This window comes from Aphidius gifuensis, linkage group LG2 (assembly GCF_014905175.1).
Source record: "Aphidius gifuensis isolate YNYX2018 linkage group LG2, ASM1490517v1, whole genome shotgun sequence".
Classification (NCBI taxonomy): Eukaryota; Metazoa; Arthropoda; class Insecta; order Hymenoptera; family Braconidae; genus Aphidius; species Aphidius gifuensis.
The window spans coordinates 12,660,065-12,685,642 of NC_057789.1; the positions used below are offsets into that span (position 1 = coordinate 12,660,065).

At 29.1% G+C, this 25,578-nt stretch overlaps 1 protein-coding gene and 1 pseudogene across 1 annotated transcript; one reads left to right on the top strand and one right to left on the bottom strand.

Moving 5' to 3' along the window:
• Positions 1-3,215: 3,215 nt before the first annotated feature.
• LOC122849154 lies at positions 3,216-5,223 on the top strand (annotated as a pseudogene).
• Positions 5,224-6,451: 1,228 nt separating this feature from the next.
• Positions 6,452-7,285, bottom strand: LOC122849142. The gene is made up of 2 exons (XM_044147750.1): positions 6,722-7,285; positions 6,452-6,642 (listed from the first exon to the last, which is right to left on the bottom strand). The coding sequence occupies exons 1-2, from the start codon at positions 7,084-7,086 to the stop codon at positions 6,498-6,500; spliced, it is 510 nt and encodes a 169-aa protein (XP_044003685.1). The 5' UTR covers positions 7,087-7,285; the 3' UTR covers positions 6,452-6,497.
• Between the last annotated feature and the right edge of the window lie 18,293 nt (positions 7,286-25,578).

The window sequence follows — 25,578 nt, forward strand, 5'->3', positions numbered from 1 at the left end:
TTTATAATAATAATATTCGAAATATAAATACTAATAATTATTATTAACTAATAATATTTATATTTGAATATTATTGTCAGTATTAATATTATTATTATTATTACTATTATTATTCAGCGTGACATGCAACTACTCCGAAAGAAGTTTCACTTCCCCCGCGCGTACTCGCAACACGCTAATTTTTTTTTTTTTCGTGTTTTGATTTGATATAATTAATAAGTTATTTATATATTTTCAGGTTAAATATACATTTAGTATAACTTTAAATACATGCCATCTTCAAACTTAAACAACATGAGTGATAAGGTATATGTGGTCGTTAATTTTGGAAAAAATCCAAGTGATCCATCTAAGCTCGAGATGAAATGGCAGTTACTTCATTGATTGCCGAATATACTGATAGAACTTTCTGTTACTTTCTAGAAAATATGGCGACAAAAAAATTGATGATTTGATTAAACGTCAAGTTAAACTCAAAAAAGGATAGAATAAATTTGAATGTCAAAGAGTGTGTTATGCTGGTAAGAATTTAGAAACTATACCTATTCATATTTATGGGGCATTCTGAGTCAATTCAGCTGGTCATCTGCCTGACCCTCTCGGATTGAGTTCAAAATTTTTTTATACATTATTTTTGGCTTTTTATGCAGCCTGAATTTTTTCGGAAATTTTATGACGTATTTTAGCCGGTAAAGTAGAGTGTTTTAATGTTGATTCTCTTCTTTCATAAAAAAAGCCCCAATTTAAATACATGAAATTTTTTCCATAAAATAAGGTACTCAATCCACGTGTGTTCGATTAAAAATTAGAGTGGGCCGAGACGTTTATATGCTTTTTTTTTTTTTTTTCAATTTTTTTTTTTCAAAATATTTTGAAAAAAAAAAAAATAAGTATACAAATACAAAAATAAAAACAAATTGAAACATATCTTGGTAAATTTCATTTTCAAAATATTTTAAAACTTAAAAGTGGAAAATTTCAATTTTTAACAGAATGTTCGTGAAATTTTCCACTTTTAAGTTTTAAAATAATACTGAAAATGAAATTTTTGTAAAGATATTTTAATTTTGTTTTATTTCTTGTATTTAAAAATTTAATTTTTCAAAATATTTTGAAAAAAAATTGAAAAAAGCATAAAACGTCTCGGCCCACTCTAATTCAATCGAACACGTGGATTGAAATGCCTGGAAAAAAATGAGGCTTTTATAAGAAATTAACTGATACCTTTACCGGCTTCGCCGATCATAAAAATAGAAAAGGCAGCTATAAAACAATATAACAGTATTATAAAAATTTTCAACTCAATCCGGGAGGAATTTGTTCCAACTCATATATATATATATATATTTTATGAATTATTTTCTTGTCAATTGATTTTTCAATATATAATTGATATAATTTTTTTAATGCATTATTTATTCTTTCATTGATTGTTTTTATCAATTTGTTTTTCTTAATTTGTTCTCGAAATAGAAAACTTTGAACAAGGCAAAAGAAGACTCAAAACAGATAAACCGGAAACATCTGAAAATGACAAACAAGAAAAGGAGGTAGTATTAGAAAAGGGAATGGCTGAAAAATCAATTTCAACAACAATCCCAATAATTAATAATACATCACAAAATCGTGAATTATCAGAAAGTCGTGAGTCTTCAAGAAGTCCTACACCAGCACGTAGACGCTCTTATTCATCACGTAGCAGGTCAACATCATCAAGCAGTGATAACAGTGACAGATCCACAAAACGTGGTGGTAATCATGATATCCCTGAGCACTTTAATAAAAAATTTGAAAAAGTAACTGACATATTGAAACAGATGCAAGATGATTTGATGGCGATGAAAATTGATTTACAAAAGAATATTGATAGTGTAAAAAGAAGTATTCATTATGACATTAGTACAAAAACAGAATCTGTAAAGGCTCTTTGCTGAAACATCAAATGTTACTGGTCAAAAAAATATAGTAACATTAATGAACAGTTTCGAGCCTATAAAATTTCCAGTTGAAACACTTGAAAGTTTTAGTAACTGAATGACATCTTGATTGAAAATGTTGACAAAAAAAAAGACATGGTAATTTTTTACCGATGGTTTTTAATTCTCATTGTAAAGCACAAACAGAAGTTACACTATTATTTAAACGTTATTTAAATGTTGTTATTTTTCAGGTACAAATAATGCAATACATGTCAATGGGTCATTCTCAAGTCAGCAGGTGTGCTAACTCAGCATTATCAAAAATAATTAATCGTGATGTTCAAATGCTTTTATCAGGAACAGGAAAAAAAATAAAAAATCAAACAGAAAAGTTGAACTTTAGTTCAACTCAACTTTATCTGTGCTTTGAATGTAAATTAAGTCAAAATATTAATTTAATTCTACCTCAACCAACTTTTCAAAATATATCATGAAAATGAATTATTAGTATATTATATGTAACGCTCGGCACTGACACTCGGCAGTGAGGCTCAGTAGTAAAAATCACTCCCCTCTCTAGCACACAAGCGTTCGATCATATGCTTAATAAGATTGAGTGAGAAAGAAATAAATACAGAGTCTGTGAAAAAGTATATGGCGTTGTATGAGTATGTTGAATTTAAATACAGTTGTAAGTGTCATTAATTTAGTCATTATAATTAGGCTGATGAAAATAAAATAGTATACATGTATAGTATAATAAAATACTATACATTGTATAGTATATTATAAAATAATAAAGATTTATAGTATCAATATTATTATTATTATTATTGATAACACTGTTATTATTATTATCAATATCATTGATTTTATTTTGAAACCAATAATAATATCAAGAGGCACGGTAGTGCCTCGAGTCAAGTATGAGAAAGAAAGTATGTGTGTTGATGAGAAGAATATGTGTGAGATGAGATTTAACTACTACTACCGTGCCTTATTATACATCAAATATTTTGTCCCCTTCCGTCGCGAATCTATTAAAAATTGAATTAAAATATGATAGAGTTGAATGAGGATGCTGAAGTTTGGTAATGATCCCATGAATAAATGTCGAGCTTTTTTTTAAAAAAAAAATCAGATTTTTTTGTTGCGGCAATATTATTTAAAGAATAATTTGATATTTACGGTCTTTGCCTTTTTATCAAATCGACCAGATTTCTTCCGTTCGGTTGGTAGAACTTTTTAATATAATTATTTCTTTTTTATTTTTTTGTGTTGTTATATTGCCGTAACTGCATAATTTTTTTATTATTTGTATTCATACATAACCTGCAGAATACATGGACTCTCACGTCAAATGTCAGAAAAAAAATAAACAATATCATAATAAATAAATTATAATAAATGAATCATAAATATATCATCCAATTGTAATAAAATTATTAACTTAATTCATTTATTTACCATTTAATACACTATTATGTTATGTGTTTTTACTGGACAACTTAAACAACAAGTACAAAATATTCTCAATGAATTATGTTTATCACAAGTGCATTTAGGTAAAAAAACATCATCATAATATTGATTTTCATTTTATAATAATTTTATCTACAGTGTAATTTCAATTTTTTTGTTGGTCTAGGCTCAGAATGAAATGTCAATAAATTGGAGACATAATAAAACTATTTTAGATAGATAGATACAGATAGATAAATACAAGCACCATTATTAATAATGTTATATCTTGATGTCCATGATTTTTAATTAATTTCATGATTGTATTGAATAAACCAAATGTAAGTCAAGTCTTCATAAATTTTTATTTTTATCAGTATCAATAATAAGAATAAATTTTTGTTTTTTTTTTTTTTTAGAGTGTTGGTAAATTTACATCAACGTATTTATTTTTTTTCAGACTTGAAAAGTGCTTGAATTGATTTGACAATAAATAAATAAATAAATAATGGAAGCTATCGTGGAATATAGCTATGTAGCTCATGAGCCAGATGAATTGACACTTCGAAAAAGTGATATTATTAAAAATGTAAAAGTTACAGCTGGTGAATGGTAGGAAGGAACTTTGAGAAATAAACGTGGCATGTTTCTTGATAATTTTGTAAAGGTTAGTAATAAAAATTTAACAATAAATACCTTGTATAAAATTAAATTAAATATATATTAATTATTAAATATTTAAAGGTAATTAAACCAACCATCACCAAATAGTCATTCAAGTAAAAATGAAACAAAAATTAATAATAGAATAAAAAAAGATGAAAATTTAATGAGAAATAGTGGTTCATCTGGTAGAAAATATTGTAAAGTATTATTTAAAATTATGAGCCATGTAATGAAAATGAATTGGAATTAATGCCACAAGATTCAATTGAATTTCTGGAAGAAGTTGAGGAAGGCTGGTGGCAAGGAAGATAACACGGACATGTTGGTATATTTCCATTAAATTTTGTAACATCACCAAGTCCAAAAGAAGCTGAAAGTCCAACTGGTAGTATTGGAAGAACAACTAAAGAATTATGTCTTGTATTATTTTCATATGAAGCACTTAATGAAGATGAATAAAAATAAATATATTTATCATATAATACATACAATAAATGAAGGTGAAATTGTCACAATAATATCACGTAATGTTGCTGACGAAGTAAGCATACAATTAAAATTAAATGTTAACAAGTTAATTTATAGCTATAATAAATACAAATTTTTAGGGTTGATGAAAAGGTGAAATACATGGTAAAATTGGTCTATTTCCTGATAATTTTGTTAAATTAATTGAAGTTAATCAAGATATCAATAATGAAGATTGGCATGATACAAATCAATCATCATCAAAATTAGGTTCCATGAAAAATCATTCAGTTCATAAAAAAAGTGAAAAAGCACATGCTAGAAAAAGACTTGATTTATGTAGTGGATTATCAAGTATTGATAATAATATGTCATCAAGAAAAATATTAGATTCAACAACATCATCATCTTTATCATCAACATCAACAATGTCATTATCACGAATAATGATGCAAGGTGATTTGAAATCATCATCAACAACAAGCTTAAAAAAAATTAATGATAATTTATTAACTGAGACTGTTGATAGTCTTACTGAAATTTGTATACTAAAAAAGAACTAGATGGTATTGAACGTGGTGAAGGTGCACCATCATCACATTTAACAGCATTACGTGCTAAAGCACCACGTAGACGTTTACCATCAAGTCAACATGTAAGAGGACTAACAACATCAATAAATAATAATTTCTAATTAACAAATACAACTGAATCAATTAATAATAATTAATAATAATTTAACAAATGGTTCAATTGATACTGTTGATCAAAAAATACGCGTACTACTGATGATAATGATATATAATAAATAATAATGGTAATATTAATAGTAATAATAATAGTAATGATAATGTAATAATTAGTAAAACACATAACATAATAGTGTATTAAATGTTCAATAAATAAATTAAGTTAATAATTTTATTACAATTGGATGATATATTTATTATTATATTTATGATATTGTTTATTTTTTTTCTGACATTTGACGTGAGAGTCCATGTATTCTGCAGGTTATGTATGAATACAAATAATGGTGCTTGTATTTATCTATCTAAAATAGTTTTATTATGTCTCCAATTTATTGACATTTCATTCTGAGCCTAGACCAACAAAAAAATTGAAATTACACTGTAGATAAAATTATAAAATGAAAATGAATACTATGATAATGTTTTTTTACCTAAATGCACTTGTGATAAACATAATTCATTAAGAATATTTTGTACTTGTTGTTTAAGTTGTCCAGTAAAAATCTATGTTGGATATAGGTTTAAATTTAAATGTTATAAAAATTTATGATAAACAAATGGTTATCAAGACTAAATATATATATATATATTGATAAATATAAATCTATAAAATCAAGTATTTCAAATTTTTAAGAATGAACATTATCAACTCAATCAATCAATCGGTCAACTCTTTATTATATACATAGGTATATTATTATAGTTTATTAAACAATGTTAACAGTACCTAATTTTTATTTTTTATCAATATTTATTTAAGGTGCAAGAAAAAGGAAATAATGTTAATATTTTTATTTTTTTATACAAATCTTGATGTTAATGAAATTAAATTTTAATAATTTTATGTTTAGGTTATGTTTATCATTTATGTGTCAAAATTTTTTAATTGTGACAATCAAAAAAACAAGTCTTAATTTTTGAGTCTTAATTTGAAAAAAAAGTACGATTATTATTAATTGACAATTATTATAAATATAATTATTTATTTATTTATATCAACTTTGAGTACGTTTTTTTTTTTTTTTTTTTTTACCAACTAACTTTGTACTTATACTGGTTATTTTTTATCAAATATTATTATTATCACCATGATAATAATAATATTTATGCCTTTTTTATATTTTATTTATTATTTAAGGCATTTTTATCACTTTTTTTTATCACGTACGATCGGTCTTTTTTTTATTTATTTATTTTTTTTTTAAATTAAGACTTGTTATATATTTTTTTTTTATCCTTGAAAATAAACCTGTATACCACCACCACCTGAACGAATACCCCTTCCACGTCTACTTCTATTACCACCACGACCACGTTGCTCACGATATTGATGGGGACGATTAGCCATCATTTGAAAGAATTGACGTCTCCAAAATCTGAAATAATTCATTGATTTTATATATATTGTTGTTATTTAATTGTTGTTATTTTATTGTATATATTTATTGTTTTTACCTGACTCTGTCTCTGACACTGGCATCAACTGGATCTTGGTCGCGTTCATCACGAGCTCTACGACCTTGAGCACCAGTTACAGCACGATTTAGTCCAGCACCAGCCGTAACCCGACGCAATCCACTGCCAGCTGCAGCACGACTTGGTCCACCACCACGTGATCCTTCCCCAATCCCACCACGAACACCTCTAACCACTCCACCACCTAATCCTTCAGCAACACCACCACCAAAAGCATCCATCAATTCATCAACTTCTTCAGCATTTTCTTGATGATTTTGAGGCTGATCGTTGGGTGCAGCCAATGGATCATCTTCTTGACGTGCTGCTTGACCGTCGTTAACCTCAAAATCATCTCTGACCATGTTGATGTTGAAGGCCTCAAATGCAGGTAAAGCTGGAAGCTCAAGTCCCTCTTCAAGGGCTTGTTCCTCCAGGAGGTAAACCTGTGCTCGAGCTTTAGCATGACGGTCGACGATCTTTTGGTGGCGACGAGCCCTCGTTTCGCTCTCGCGTTGACGCTGACGGTCAAAAGCTTCAAAACTAAGTGAACCTTTTAAAATATATATTAAGTATACAATAAATAAAATATATACAATAAATAAAATATAAATTATAAAAATAAAAATAAATATAAATAAATATTTATAATAAAATATGAAACTTACTGGTCTGTTCATTGCCATGCTGTTTTTATAAAATTAACTAAATTTTTTATAACCACAATGAACCACGTTTGGCAACTGATGCTGATAAAATGGCGTGGCTTGGATAGCTCACGGATGCCGAGATTTGCACAGGACTTTACGTCATGACGGTCGAACGAGGAATGAAAAAGACAACGCTAAAAATAATCTGGATCGGTAACGTAACTTTCTTCCTCTTTTTTGAAGAAGCAGTCTGTAGATGGCCATAGTGTCTTATATTTTTTTTATATATATTTATATTATTATTATTTTTACTGCAATTTATTTATTAAGTTGGTTCCGATATATAGTTATTATATATATTTTATTAAAAATGAAAACTGTTATTATTATAAATTAATAACAAAAAAATACTGACACAAATTTTGTAGATATTTTTTATCACTGTAATCGCGCATGCGCAAGTACTAGTTAACAGTGATTAGCAAGGAGATGAATAGTACAATAGTTTTTATTTAATATTTAAAAAAATAAAAATTATTAAACAATGATAAACGAAGAATAGTTATGTACAAACGATTTGCTATCAATTGAGCATCTTACTACTATCAAAAATATCAGCCACTTTAAAATTATGAATTGTCGCCTATCTGGCAACTCCAAATATTTCGATTAATTAATTAAAATAAATGAAGGGTTGAAAAAAAAACAAATATATGACAATCATCTACAATTCAAGTACAATCAGCTACAATCATTGTTTTTTTGTCGGCCCGTGGGTGCATTCCTGTAATAAAAATTTTTTTTTCGTTTTGCAATTTCGCCCTGTAATACCGACTAATAACTAGAAACAGAAACAATAACAAAAGTGATAAAATTCTCTATGCAATATTCCAGGCTTCACAGTTTACGATAATGTGTGGCACGACCTATGTGACAATAACAAACAATCACAACAAGTCAATTTTCTATTTATTTCAGTTTGATATAGACATTAAACAGTTATCCATCTAATAATTGGAAGCCAAAAAAAATAATGTCATGTGCCAGTACTGCCACTACAAGAAACAGCTTTTCCCTATAAAATTTTGGCCTGCAATTCCGCCCTGTAATACCGACTAAAAGCTAGAAACAGAAACAACAACAAAAGTGATAAAATTCTCTATGTAATATCCGAGACTTTACTACTATCTAGTGCGACCTATGTGACAATAACAAGCAAATACAACAAGTCTATTTTTTTCTATTCCAGTTTGATATAAAGATTGAACTGTCATTATTCTTCCAATAATTGAAACCAAAAAAAAATAATGTCATGTGCCAGTACTGCCACTACGAAAAAACAGATTTTTTTCCTATGAAATTTTAGTCGGTATTACAGGGCAAAATTGTAAAGCCAAAAAAACATTTTTATTATAGGAATGCACCCATTGTAATCAAGTTGTATAATAAATTGTAATTATTTAATTGAAATTAAACTGAATGTCACTAAATGTTACTAAATTCCAATTAGAGTTCTATGGCGCATGCGCTCAGATTTTTTTAAGTTAGTATTAGCATGAGGAGATGTTATTGCTGGATGGCGCTTGTGAACTTTTTATATAGATTTTACATAGAAAAGCTTCACAAGCGCCACCATCGGAAAAAAAAGCCCTAATGAGAACATCCTCTGAATACGGGTGCAGCCCATTTATGTGTGTCAATTAGAAAATTGATTTTAAATATTTATTTAATTTATTACAAAAAGAGTTAACCGCTGAGAGATGTTAAAAATATATATTTGGCATGTACAATTGAGTTACCATTAAATACAATCCCGAATGTATGATACGCGTATGATTCTTATGTATAATACATCGGTATGATATACTTTTCAACCCTGACTTCTGTCAATCAGACCACACCCTTTTTGCTTGTCGCCATTAACATATTGGATTTTGTCGCTCGCGGGACAAAGTTTTGACATTTATGTGTGTTATTATTCTAATGTGTTTGATTGTTAATAAAATAATTTAAATATATTAAAGTGTTTCACATCTATCTTTATTACATGTTAAAAAGTTTTCTATTTAATTTTGATGAGTGCTATTTTTTTTTTGTAAATTATTCCTCGTTTGACGTTTACCTAACCTATTTTTTTTTGTCCCTTTTGCCTTTTTCCTTTCTTTATATTATATTTCAGGATTTTACTTCTTTCGAGAAAGTATTATTGGCCTTGTCAAGAGATTTTTCTCTTTCTAGAAGAATTAATTTCCTTGACAAGAGTATTTTTCCTTCTTTCAAGAAAGTATTAATTGGCCTTGTCAAGAGTTTTTCCTCTTTCCAGAAGAATTCATTTCCTTGACAAGAGTAATTTTTCTTCTTTCGAGAAAGTATTATTGGCCTTGTCAAGAGTTTTTTTTTTCTCTTTCTAGAAGAATTCATTTCCTTGACAAGAGTTTATTTCGAAACGTCTTAGTTTTATAAAATTATATATATTAAAAAGTTTAAGTCGTGATTCTTTTTATATACATATAACTTTTTCAACTAAAAAAAAAATGTCTGAATTTGATCAACTCGAATTCGATCGTAGAATCATTTTAGGTTCTGATTCATTGCTAAGAGATGAAGAAATTGACTTTTTCGCCTATTTATTGCATAAAAAATTAAATTATGAGTTTATACGCTGTTGGACGCTCCAACATGCTGATCTCGCAGTCCAAATACCGGCTAATAGTAAACATATTCAAATTTTACATACAGCAGCTGAAGATATTTCTCATCCGAATGCATATAAAATGATTGGTGGTCATTGGATATGCAGTTATTATGATGGCGATTTAATTCATATTTATGATTCCGTAAACAATTCAAATCTAGATAATCAAATTATAAAAAAGTTGCGGATGTTATATGGCAATGCATTTGATGAAGAAACTGTAGAAATTCACAGAGTACAGAAACAACCTAACAATTATGATTGTGGAGTATTTGCTATTGCAAATGCAGTAACTCTTGCATTAGGCAGAAACCCCGAAACGACTACATATAGGCCATATAAAGTTCAAGACATGCGTGCCCACTGCCCATTTATTATCAATGTTTGAACTTCGCGATATCTTATCTTTTCCTCGATCAAATATTCATAGTTCAACTAATAATAGGCTGAGAGATGACGAGAATACTTTTGAGAAAAAAAATATCAAAGTACCTACTTTTCTGCCAAATATCCAAACTTCTAAAAGAAAATGCCCAACTAATGGTGACGTTTTGTTAAATACTAAAGGATATGATTGTGGCCAAAAGCGCATTTGTAAACGAAAGGTTATACAGATTCCAAGTATTTCAGAAGAATCTAAAAACAGAATTGGAGGGAATCAAAGATTAAACGGAGACGACATACTGTTCTTTGGAAAGTTGCTATCTGGTTGTTCTGATTATGTACCACAAGATACTTTATATATCCAAAACTTAGATAAAATTCAAGCCATTCCAAAAACTAAAAAACATATACAAATCCTCCATAGCAGAGGCGCTTCTGGCCCAATGACTGATCACTGGGTTTGCAGTTATTACGATGGTAAAAATATTCATATTTATGATTCATTAAACATTCATATACTCCATAATGATTATCAAATGTATTTACAACGTTTATTTACATTTTATTCAGTTGAACAAAACAATGTGCGGTTTCCAAGAGTTCATCAACAACAAAATGCTGATGATTGTGGTGTGCTGGCTATTGCATTTGGAGTTTCTTTATTATTTCGTCATAAACCTGAAACTATTGAATACGAGTATGACAATTTAAGAAAGCATTTGCTCAATATGTTTGAAACCCAGATAATAACTCCTTTTCCGATGATTAAGCATAGCGATCCACCACTTCCACTACCACTGGAAGAGATAGTAAAAAAAGAACATAAAGCATATTTGGAACGAACACGCTTAGACAACAATGCTCAAACAGCGACCATTCAAAGTAAAAAAAAAAACGTATCGAAACAGCCTCAAATCTTGAAAAGTGAGCTACCAAAAGACGATAATACATATGTTCCGTTTAAATCTTCAATAGAAATATATATTCAAAATCTTACATATGAAATTCTGGTTGAGTCTATCGACAATCTTACAAACGAAACAGAAGCCAGGCTCAGAGCTGAAAAAATGGTCAAGTGGTGTATGCAAGCAAGGAAAAATTATTATTCTGTCCAATTTAAAACTCTTCAAAGAATGATAAAAATGGCAGATTCACGTTTAAAAAATATGATTGATGATTCTGACATTGAGAATTTATGTGGAGACTCAGAGCATACCTCGTCTTCTGAACCATATTTTTATGATCGATCATACAATTTTAATTATGAATCAGAAAAACCAAAACAAGTAAATGCTATATCAGTAAAAAGAAGGCATGAAGACAACGAACAAAATGAAATGATAATGGAAATCAAAAAGCAAAAAAAGTTTTCAGAGACTTTTGTTATAAATCCACAAGGTCAAGCAGTCAATATATTACCAATTGACACAAATAAAAAGGGTGTAAAATTTTGGAGCTGTGATTCTATTTGCACAGTATTGAAAGACCAAAAACTTTTTAATCTCTATAAAAATTTTCTCCAAATTTTAGTAACTCAGACGTTGTCAAGTTGTCCAAAATTTCTACAACAATGTTTTATTACGCATTCAGAAGATAAGTTAGGTCATTCATTTAGCTGTTATAGCAGTGAATATCCATGTAAATCAATCAGCTTCTCTCTGCATCTTTTATCACCTCATTTCTCATCAATAAGGTCAATGTTACGATGTTTATACAGATTAAATGAATATTATAGAAAATTACTGAAATTGAGCCATGATTTAGATATGTCAAATATAAAATCATTATTAGAAGTTGAAAACGAAATGAAAAAACAAAATGTAGAATTTAGCACAAGTCATGAGATGGATTGCTTGAATGAAGATTCGATAATTGCAGAGAATAGTGCAGCGTTCAAAATTTACACAAAAAAAATGATGGATTTACCTAGAAATCATTGTAGATCTTGCCAACGATTACTTTTTGAACGTTCCTTAAAGAATATCAATAATTTTTATTTGCCAATTGTAAATCCATACTGGGATCAGATGGAAGAATTCTTCATCAATCATCCTGATGAAAAAGATAGCGATTATATTTGTGATAATTGTCTAAAATATTTCCGAAAATCAGATATTCCTCCAACATGTATACTAAACAATTTACAGGACGGTAATGTTCCCGAAGAAATTAGAGAGTTATCAAACTATGAAGTAATGTTGATTCAACAAGCAAAAGCTTTTCAAGTAGTTCAAAGAGCTGGGACTGTACAAAAAAAAGATATGCCACATTCTTCAAGATATCAAATATCTAAGGGGCAGTGTTTTCATTTACCTCTACCACTTCCAGAAACTTTGGGAAAACTAGCTTCAAAATTCGACCCAATCAATACAAACCATGAGCTATATATACTAGTACGAAGTATTCCTACAAAAGCTAAAATTGTTTGGCAAAATTTAGTAAATTTAGAAAAAGTATTCAAAGCTTTACAATGGTTACGTTTAAACAATCTATTATATAAAGACATTGTATTGCCAGACTCTGCTGAAGAGTTAATTCAATATTTAGAAAAAAAGGATGTTGAATATTTTGTTGAAACGAATGTCTCAGAAAACTTTGAAAATAATGAAGAAGCACTAGAAAACAATACTAGTACTGAGAAAAATAATATCGAAAATCCAGCTGAAGCTAATGCTCTCATCCGAAGTTCTAAAAGTAGAGAAACTACATTAACTGCCAGTGATGTATTACAAAGCTCTAGCCAACATGTAGAAAAAAAGGATGTTGAATATTTTGTTGAAACGAATGTCTCAGAAAACTTCGAAAATAATGAAGAAGCATTAGAAAACAATACTAGTACTGAAAAAAATAATATCGAAAATCCAGCTGGAGCTAATGCTTCCATTCAAAGTTCTAAAAGTAGAGAAACTACATTAACTGCCAGTGATGTTTTACAAAGCTCTAGCCAACATGTAGCTGAGAAAAATTCTCAATCTCTTGATAGTGTAGAAACTACATTAAGAGTCAGTGATATTTTACATAGTTCTAGTCAACGTGTACCTAAACAAAATTCTCAATCTCTTGACAGTGTAGAAACTACACTAACAGTCAGTGATATTTTACATAGTTCTAGTCAACGTGTACCTAAACAAAATTCTCAATCTCTTGACAGTGTAGAAACTACACTAACAGTCAGTGATATTTTACATAGTTCTAGTCAACGTGTACCTAAACAAAATTCCCAGTCTTCTACATGTTCTACATGTTCTACATGTTCTACATGTTCTAAAAGTTCTAAAAGTTCTAAGAGTGGAAAAACAGCATCAACTGCCAGTGATGTTTCACAGGATTATAGTCTAGATAAACAAGGTGCTTTTCAGTGTTCTAAAAGTGCTTATATCAATGACAGCAAAACAAAATCTGAACAAGATGAAATAATACACTTTAATCATAGTTTATCAAAATACTTAGAAAATGATAATGATGAACTCCTTCTTTTAGCGAACGCCTATGATTGTGGTCAGAATGATAAAACTGCTATAAAAACTCAACATAGTTCCAATGATGACGAAACTGATAATGAAAGCCTAGGTGCACTTATTTCTGGTGAAAAAATTGAAAAAATTATCACCGAGTATGCAAATAAAAATTTTAAGCCAGATCTGAATGCAGAGGATAAAAATGAAACAGAGAATTTGAAGAAACGAGCTATGCTTACTCAAATAGATCATTCAGAATTAAACTACGAACAATATACAATATATCCTTTGTACGATAAACGAATAAACAGCTACAGACATTTATCAAATGTTGAAAATTCAAGACGATTCATTGGATTCAAGAGTAAAAACTTTAGATTTGCAGTGCTTTCCAAACCTATATCCTCGAGGGATAAATGGACAGTGCCAAGACCGAGCTAAGCAAGTTCGCGATCATGATTTTATAAAGCAAAAACTCTGTTCCCTTAAGCCACGATTCAGACTAGACCAGCAATATATATTTTATTTATTACAAAATGATAGTATTCGAAAATTAAAGTCAGGAATTTATCACATGTTAAATGTTACAAATCCACGTGACAGTTATACTGTAAAAAATTATTTAAACAAATTAAGTAAGGGTCTGTTAGAAAGTGAGTTAAGCTCTATATTTGAGCGTCTCCCAAACACAGAACAATTTTGGAAAAGCAAGAAATAATCTTAGGTGTATGATAAGAGAATATGGTCCAGCTACATGGTTTCTTACTCTAAGTCCAGCAGAGTATTTATGTGATGATTTGATTCAATATGTTCGTGAAATTAATGCTCCATTCTTAGACAAGATGTTACCGGGTCAAGTAATTGCTGCAGATCCTGTGTCAAGTTCTCGCTACATGGATCAAAAATTTCATGCCATGTTAGATTTCCTTAACTCAGAAAGTAATCCACTTGGAAAAATTAATCATTATTTTTGGCGACGGGAATATCAAGGCCGTGGTATTCAACATTTCCATATATTATTATGGGTTGATAATGCGCCTATGATAGGTGCAAACGAAATTGAAGAAATAGTTGAGTTTATCCAAAAATATGTGACTTGCAAAATGCCAAATAAAAATTTGGCACCATTATTGCATCGTAGGGTAACAACTCATCAAAATCATCATCATAATGGTTATTGTATGAGGTCATCAAAAAACAAATACGGAAAAACGATTAAACGCTGTCGATTTGGATTCCCTAGACCTGTTACCGAGACATTTGTCTTACGTGATCCAGCGATCGCAATCGCAAATCACAGACATTCACGGTCTAAGAATAAACTATATGATCTCCCTAGAACCGAAGATGAAGGGAATATTAATGATTATAATCCTGTTATTCTTACAGTTTGGGAAGGAAATGTGGATATTCAATATGTAGGTGAAACTTCCTCAGCCTTAACAGGGTATGTTACAAAATATATAACGAAACATGAGCGATCAAAAACTCAAGCGATGGTCAATGATATTAACTCCACAGCACCATTGCTCACCAGATTATGGAATTTTGCTTTTCAAAGTTTAAATAATAGAGAAATTGGAGCTCTTGAAGCAGCAGATACATTATTAGGAACTTCTTTGAGTGGAACTGATAGTAATACAACAATAAAATGGTTGAATGTGAGACAAATTAGAGGGCGTAAAGTAAAACCGTTTGAGGAAATTAAAACATTGGATGAAGATTCAACCGATATTTTTGCCCCGTCTTTAATTGATGACCATTATCCTTCACGTCCTGTTGTTTTGGAAAATCTTTGTCTATATGAGTTTTGCAAAGAGTGGGACGTTGTTAGATCTGAGCCTGTGTCTGATAAAGTCGAGTATTATACACTCAAAATAAATGATCAAGGGAACCCTATATTATGGGTCAAAAAACGATCTCGAGGCTATTTAATCCATCATTAGATATACAACATAAAAACCCACCCTGAAGACTTTTACTTTTCATTATTATTTTTATTTAAACCTTGGAGAAACACTGATGAATTGAAAGATGGTTTTGAGACATTCGCTGATTCATTTAATGCTAAAAAAGATGAACTTCAAGAAGCGTGTAATTATTACAAGCGTCTAGATGATTTTCAAGAAGGATTAGATCATATGCAAAAACTAATTGAAGAAAAAGAAAATGAAATTATCGGAAATAAACCTGAGGATCAACTAGAAGATCCAATAAATGATGGTATTACGGAAAAAGCTGCTGGTGAAGCGATGGAAGATTTTAAAAATATTGGTCATGCAGATGCAGAAGAAGAAGTTGATTTAGATGAACTGATCAGCGAGTTGAATGCTGATCAGCTAAGAGTCTTCCAGAAAGTGACTGATGTTTTTACGGATGATAATGATGAACCTTTAAAAATTTATATTAGTGGAGAAGGTGGAACAGGTAAAAGCTTTCTAATCTACGTTATTAAAACTTGGATTCGAAAAACATTAAATCGTCAAATTGCAATTGCCGCTCCTACAGGCCTTGCTGCATTTGGTATTAACGGTATGACGCTGCATAGAATTTTTTCACTGCCGGTTCAGCATGGAGGTACACCAAAGTACATGGCTTTATTTGACGGTGCTCTTAAAGTATTACGTGAACAGTTAAGAGACATTGCACTAGTGATTGTTGACGAAATTTCAATGGTTTCTAATGTTACGTTAATGTATGTAAATCGCAGATTGAATGAAATTTTTAATACTTCTGATGAATTAAATGGATGGTTCGGTAAAAAACATATCCTATTTTTTGGAGATCTAATGCAACTTATGCCAGTTGCTCAAGACGCAGTTTACATGGATTTATCATCCGATGATATGAAAAAATGTCTTGAATCTATGGGACATTTTAATATTTGGAAACAACTGGTTGAATATGATGAACTTACTATAAATATGCGTCAGCGAAATGATGATGCCTATGGGAAACTTTTGTCTCGATTGAGAGTTGAATCTATGACGAAAGAAGATGTTCAGCTGTTAAGCACTCGGAATATAAATTTAGATATATTCCCTGTTGGTGAGAGACTCGATGAACTGTGTAATTATATACAAAAATTGCCTTCATCTGCTGTATGCTTGTTACCAACTAATGAAATGTGTGATGCAATAAATTCTGCTATGTTAAAAACACAAGAAGTATATAATCTCTGTGCAAATGATACCATCGATTGTAAGCCTATTTATCGAAAAAATGCAGAAAAAGACTTAGCTAACAATGAATATGATGCTAGTCGATTAGCTGGTTTAGCAAAAAATATAACAATTAAAATCGGTGCAAAAATCATGATTAGGCGAAATATTGACTACACATTAGGCATGGTCAATGGTGCACTTGGTACAGTTGCATCTGTTTCAAAGAGTATGGATGGTAAAAACTTGCAATCAATTGTCGTTAAATTAACTAAAGGAGGCCATGATTGTATAGTTGAAAGAATAGATGTGAAATTCCAGTTGTCTGATGGAGTGTTCGTAATACGTTCACAATTTCCTATTTGTGTTAGTTACGCAATGACAATACATAAATCTCAGGGAGTTAGTTTAGAGTGCGCTATTGTTGACGTCGGTGAAAAGTCTTTTGCCAAAGGTATGACTTACGTTGCACTTTCGCGAGTTACAACATTAAATGGTTTGCATTTAATAAATTTTGACCCATCAAAAGCAATAGCAAGTCAGCAAGCAATCGAAGAATACAATCGTTTGCGGAAAATTTATAAACCTGATTTGAAAGAAATTCCAATTTCGAATAGAAGTTTTCCGAAAAATTTTGATACCAAGTGGTGCTTCAAATCATTTTTGGTTGATATAGAATGTGAAAAAAAATCCAAAGTTATCGACACGCTGTCTAATGTACATGGATTATCTAATGATAATGGTTCATCGAGCTATGTAAACTCTGTGATGCAATGTATATTACACTCAGAAGTTATAAATGAGTCATTAAAAAACATTAGCAACTCACACCATTCGGTAGTAGCTAAATTTTTCAATGAGTACATTTCAAAAATGACTTCTTCAGCAGATGAAATTAAAACATTTGTTGGTGAAGCGTTCAACCATAATAACGAAGATGATCCTGCTAAATTTTTAACAGCACTCTGTACAAAAGATCATGTTCTTACCAAGCATTTAGGCCATGAAGAAAAGTATTTAGAAAAATGTGAATCCTGTTCATACGTAAATGTCTCATTGTCCAACCAGTACATTATAAATCTTTTAATACCAAATGGAAATAACACTTTCACATTACAAGAACTTATAAATCAATCGTTCTCATTGTGGCACGAAGGAACTGGTACATGTCTAGATTGTTTAACTTCAACGAAAATTTTTAGAAAATTAGAAATTCTTAAGACAAATGATGTTGTTGTTTTGAAGGTCAACTCTTTGTCAATGAATCAAAATGGTCGATTGCAAAACAATTATTGTTCGATAAAAGGGATACCCACATCTAAAGTAGAAATTTGTAAATCTACATATAAAGTTAATTACGCTATATTCACTGATAGCGGTAGATCAAACCAACATTTCATAAGTTATATCCGTAATAAAAATCGTTGGATAAAAATTGATGATCAGTTTGTTACCAATGAATCTTGGCCAAGAAATGCAAAAAATTCTTATATTTTATTTTTAGAACGTACTCAAAAGGGTACAAAGCTCACTAAATAAATTTTAAATAACGATTCACGAACTGGACGTATGATGGGTTGTTATTTTTTATAAATGAACGATTAAAAAACTTTACAAAAAGATATGATATCACACAAAAAACAAAAATAAATTTTTGTACAAAAAGGAGAGTCAAGTATTCGAAATTATATTTTATTTTTTTTTTGAAACATACAAAAAAAGAGGATATCAAAAAAGTCAAGTACAAAAGTACCTATTTCTTTACAAATCATTGACCCATATGAATAGTCTTAACTTTTGACAAAATTTTATACTTGACCCCGCCCGGTTCTTCCCAAATAAAATTTCAAGTCTTTCACACAAATGTAGGCTCAATGAAAAGTGAAAGATAGGAGTAATTTAACTGTATCAAATTAATTAACACGCATATGAAAAATATGTTATGTATATAATACTGAACTATCATACTTAGCCAACTACTGGTGATAATATTTCTCTACGTATACTTTGATTTTCTCCATAATTAGTCTGAATCTCTCGCAAATTGAACCATACAGAGAAATGTGTAAAAAAAATTTTTCTCCAACTGTTCGTGAGCAGCCAAAAAATGACGTCAGTAAAATAGTTCGAAAAGTAAAAAGTAGGGGCGCTCCTAATGTGTATGAAACTACAGATGTATGTATGATGATACACCAGTATCATACTTACCAACACTGCACCCGTATTCACAGGCATTACAATTTAGGGCTTTTTTCCTCCACTGGCGGCGTTTGTGAAGCTTTTGTATGTAAAATCTATATAAAAAAAATTTGACAAGCGCCATCAGTGGCAAAAAAAAGCCCTAAATTGTATGAAATTTGCCCTGTAAATACGGGTGCTGGTCAGTATTAAGTGGTGTATTTACATGCTAGAATTCTAAATTCAATGGAAAATCTTGCATCACTATTCACTAGATATGACCAAAATATATTCAGTAATATCTAGGTAAAATATTATAGTAACTAGTGATGTGAATTCTTGCTACAGAACTTGCATGATTAATCTAGCTTGTGGACACACCACCTTACAGGGTGTGAAATCGTAGAGCAACAACATCATTCTTGTCGTCGTCAATATATATTATAAACAATTATAAAAGTGTGTAGGCTTGAAATTTTATTTGGGAAGAACCGGGCGGGGTCAAGTATAAAATTTTGTCAAAAGTTAAGACTATTCATATGGGTCAATGATTTGTAAAGAAATAGGTACTTTTGTACTTGACTTTTTTGATATCCTCTTTTTTTGTATGTTTCAAAAAAAAAATAAAATATAATTTCGAATACTTGACTCTCCTTTTTGTACAAAAATTTATTTTCGTTTTTTGTGTGATTATTATGATTCCTAATATTATTGAAATTATTCTTATTATTATAATGACTATATATTCATAGTATGTATAGTAACAGTAATAATTTCGTTTATTTTTTCAAATCATATCAATAATAACTGTATGAATTAATAATATTATCAATATTTATCATTTAAAAAATATTACTAATATAATCATTGATATTATTATTATCGTAAAATGAAAACGAAAAATGAAACCTTCGATTCATTTAATTGGTTTTTGACATAATATTTAATTTCTTTTTATTTAATTGGTTAATTTATTCATGTTTTTTACCTATTACTAATTAACATTTTCTCTTTTCTGTGGAATTAAAAAAAATAAAAATTAATAGCCAATGAATATATAAAATTGTGTGTAAATAACTATTGTTCAAAATATTTATTAATATTCAGTGATAAGTAAAAATGTCTCATACGTTCACCTCTAATAACAAATTTGAATATTGTTCAGTACCATCTGCAGACTTAATTCCTTCAAAAATTGTTTGTTTGTAGATATTATTTAAATGATATTGATAAATATAATTCAAAAATAAAATTCACAAGATAAAGAAATTATGAAAATTTTTTTTCAAATTTATAATTGCATAAATCTATAAATACACATTATTTATAATAAATTAGAAATTATGACGTCACAGAGCGCAAACTTAAAATACTTATACGCGGTAAAAGAGTTCGTGTTCGTTCTTTTTTTTTTTTTCTAAAATTGAGGCGAGACCCTGCCGGGTCTCCTGATATCGTGATAATTATATATAAATATTTTCTACCTATCATAATGCACGAAATATATTCATAATCAATTATCAATATCAAAATTTATTTGGTAAAATGCTGAATTTTTTGAATTGGTTTGTGGTGAAAGTAAACCTTAATAGTAACTTTTCTGAAGAAAAGAACAAGAATTTATAGGGAACTGCTTCCACTTATGAAATATGAAGTGTACATTTTAACCAGGAATATATATTTTTGTTGTATAAATATACCAAATATTATCGTTAAAAAAATAAAAACATAGAAATTAGTGTTTTTGAATACCAACTTATTATTGATTTAGAAAATGAGAAAATTGATCATTCACATTAAACAAGATCAAATATTCAAATATTTTGCACCGATGATAAGTGCGTGAAACTTCAGAAAATGACAGAAAAGTACATGTCAGGAATGAACAGCTGAATAAAAAACAATTTTCCAAAAACGTCGATAAATCGACCAGAAAACTAGTATTGACGAGGCAAACACGAGCTTCTAGCAGATTTCAGAATACCCCCGGGTTATGAAGCAACGTTTACTTGAATATATAAAATTTATCTATACAACGCTGTGACGATTTTAGTTTTGACAACAACTCATTCGATACATTTAGACCTTGTGAACAAATATCCTCGTTTACAGCAATTAATGCATTATCTGCTCTTAGTTTACTTGAATCTTGACGTTCTTTGCGTAGTACATGAAATTTATTTTAATCAAAATACTATGAAAAAAATCTATCCGGTTCAAGCAGATGCAGAAAAAAATCATAATCGGAAAACCATCTTATCCATATGCTACAAATTATCTTTTACTTAAATAAATTCATTTAGTAAACTCGTTACATCTTAAAAATACATAGGAATTTCCATTTCATTAATTGTAGACAAATTATGATTTGCTAAACCCACGCGGAAATATTGAATAAAATTTATATAAAAATTTTATAAAATGATTTTATGAAAATGAGCCAATAAATTACGAAATTTATATGAAAAATTTACAAAAAATTTATAAAAAATTTTTAAAAATTTGATATTTATTATAAAAACTTTTTATTTCAAATTTATAATCAAATGAATGAGACAAAAAAAACCAATTTTTTTTCAAAAACATTTTCCCCTGACGAAGACATTTTTCTACAACATTTAAATATTTTCGTAAATTAATCAAATTTTTTAAATTAAGGAGAAATTTTTTTCGATTCAATTTAATTGTTTTTATAAAAAAAAATTCATTTCTGGTTTCTTTTAAATATTGCAAAACATTGTTTTTATCCGAACATATTTTTCCAAGTATTTTTTTTTTTTCAATATATATTGGTCAATGACAATTTTCATCGTTTTTGTTCAAAATTTATTCACGTTTTTCTAATTAAGCACTTCATATCTATCTGGATGAGAACGTGCAAGAAACTTTTTCCTTAAATTTATTAACAGCAACCGCCGCAAATGAATCTATTTTCTTAGTTATAGTTAAATGTTTTAATATTTTACCAGGAAATAATGTGTTGCTACATTTTTTTAAATATGTACCGAGTGTATAACATTCCTTTATGCCTAATATTTCAATAACGATAAACATCTCAGTTTCAAAAACTTGACCATTAGTAAGAAGAACTGTATAGCTATTTCTTATAGTTGTTTTTGTATAACTTTTAGATACAATCATATCTCTGTTTTTAATAGTCTCTTGTAATATTTGATTGTGCTTCGTTGGTCAGCTGTGATATTTAAACGCTGCAATACCAAGTAATCTTTTATTGGCATAAGTTCAAACTCTTCTAGTTTTCTTCAAAAACCAATGTTATTCACCTCTAGTGATAGTAAAGGATATTTTTTCTTATTCATGAGCTTCTCTATCTATTTGCGTTCGGAAAATTTCAAATCATTATGATATAATTCGTACAATTTTTCCACAAGCAATTTTTGCTTGAAATGAATGTAGAATTTGTAAATTTGTTGCATTTGAGCTGTTTACAAATTTTTGGAGTTCCTGGTGATAATCTTAATACCTAAAATTAAACCACACGTGTCATTACTTTTGAATAAAGTTATCTCAAAGTAAACACTTTTTTTGATAAATGATTCTTTTTTAAAAATAATAACATAATACCTGAAAGAACTGTGTGTCCAAAGAGGTCCTAAATCAAGACAACTCTGTGCTAAATGCGTTAACAAATGGACGTTAAATGAAATGTGTTGTTTGCTATAGTATGTTTCAACTTCCTTCACAAACTGGGATAGTTGACGCTGAGCACTATAAATTTCAGTTGCTGACAATGATTTTTTTTTTTAATGGTAAACTGTAGAAAATTAACCAATAATCCAACTCGTGAGCTTTCCAGTGTTGTCTTTCTGTTATTTCTCGAGGGATTTTCGAGATGTCATCGAAGGGTTTCATGGATCGCAAGTACAAATCTATTTCTGGACGAAAACGTTAAAAATAAAATTTCTCATTGTGATTTGTACAAGTGTTGATGCAAAGACCGTAACAACACCTTTTTCGGAAATTCATTTATCAAGTTTATTTTTTCAGAAACCAAAATGGAAAGGATATTATCATATCCTTCCGCTTCTACTTCTTTATCACTATTTTTTAATTTCCCTAAATGCTCTGGACTACTAGTTGGTGATAAAAAATCAGATGCTGAATCATCGTCTTCAAAAAAAAAAAATATATATATATTTCTTCAATTTTTTTCTAAAGAAACGCCAGATATTATTAGATAGTTGAAAAATTGATTATAATCCTTACCTGAACTTCAATAGATTCATAGATAATTTTATCTTCAATAAAACGACCTTGTTCAACATGACATTCAATATTGAAAAATTCGTATTGTAGAGGATCGTCATAATTCAAAGATTCAGCTGATGATGATTCACTGGAACATGTAGATGTCCGGACAAAAAAAAATCCGAATGCATGAAAGAAGATATATTTAACAAAATTAAAAAAAACTAATTCAAAATCGTAAATGATTTGTATTTTATTTATTTAATGATAAGTATAATGGAGAATAAATAAAACAGAAATAATTAATAATTCATGATATCATTAAATTATTGTTTTTAAGATACATGAATAATTGAGCAGGTAGTAAAAATAAATAATTATATATAATAGTATGTATACTTACAGTATATTTGCATGACTCATTATTTTCACACTACACATGTCTATGAAATGAAATCGTTGAGAATACTCAATCGGATAGAAAAAATGTAATTAATAGTGAAAAATGCTGTACTTATTGCTGTCGAAAAAGTGAAATTTCTTTCGATATCTATATTTTGTACGAGGTATATTTGTATCCCGATCTTTTGATAAATATTGTTTGTATGGTCCTCGTTTATTTGGTGGAAAAATGAGTAACATTAATTTACAACAAGCATAAATTACAAACAACAAGAAAAACGAGAAAACAATATTGTACGTGAGGTTAGGTTTCGAAGCGCAAGTCGTAAAAATACGTACTCATTTCACTGGGACACCAGCTTGACGTGGGAATAAGAACACACATAAACTAGCGTCGTGATAAAGATCGACTTTGGCCTAATTGTGCGCTCGGGTATACCAGTTGATCTTCAGAAAGTGTCATTCAGTCCTCTCATAGATTGAGAAGAAAAAGCAAGCAAAACAAAAAAAAGAATATAAGTTATTGATAAATATTTTTAATATTGAAAAAAAAGGTAAATAAATAAAAAGACAATAATTTGTTTATCATAAAACTATAAATAAGATTTAGAATATTAATTGAGTTAGAAATTAATTTTAAAGTTTTCGAAGATACCGGTATTTTTTTTTTTTTTTCTCAAATTGCGGGTTGTATAGTGTTTTTGCATTCTTTACTCAGTAATTTTTTTTATTTCATTGAATTTAATAGAATATTGTAGTATTATTAAATATATTTTCATATCATTTACAAAATTCTTTAAGTTGTACATGAATTAGAAAAATTATTATTTTTTTTTTTAAATTTTTTTCTTTATCATGTATTGTGAGAATGTTGATGTAAGTATTTGTGTGTGCACTGTGCACCTGTGTATAACCAGCAGTAAAACGGTGACTTTTTTTTTCATTAAAAAAAAAATGTAAATTGAATTGAATAAATATATGTCAATTACTTACGGGTGACAATAAAATTTTTTTTTTACTAAAAATGATTTTTCGATATAATATATTTCAACGGGAGCAGTAAATTGGATTTTGTGTGTGTGCCTGTCTCATACCAGCAGCAGAACGGTTTTATTTTTTTTATATTTTTTTCTAAGTAAAACGGACAAGAATTCAAAAAATATTTTAGTTCCGATTGAACTAGTAATTAATTAAAAGATTAAAAATCTTTTCTTTTCATTTTGCAAATTTTAGAGTGTTTTAAAGTGATTTTTTTTTTCATTATTAAAAAAAAAGATGATAAAGAAATATTAATAATTTTTTTTCAACAAACTAGAAACAAAAAAAAACTAATTAACATTTTGTAATGTCCTGCGGTACGCGCCGAACTTTTTTTTAATTTTAGATAAATTGTATTTTATAAAGCTATATTTTCAGGGTCGAATTGGATACCCCTAGCTCCATCTTATGAATTATAAGGGTAACATTTAAGGGAACAAACGCATCCCCGAACACCCCCGAATATTCCCAACCTACCCTACGGTCTGCTTGTGCCATTGACCCAGGATATTGATCAGTTCACTGGGATGTCTGATCCCGTGACTACCAACTCTAACTGCTCTAACTGCTTTAATACTTATTTTAAAAAGTCTTAGAAAAATTTTGAGAACCGCCAGCTGAAAAACTGTAAGTCATACTTATTCAATATTTTAATTATTTATTTTGCCTAAATATTTTTAAT

Bases quoted from the DNA above. Each gene is read 5' to 3' on its own strand.
- LOC122849142 (XM_044147750.1), bottom strand. From the start codon at position 7,086: ATGGTCAGAGATGATTTTGAGGTTAACGACGGTCAAGCAGCACGTCAA. The intron at 6,643-6,721 runs GTAAAAACAATA...GAATTATTTCAG, and splicing joins AGTGTCAGAGACAGAGTCAG to ATTTTGGAGACGTCAATTCT.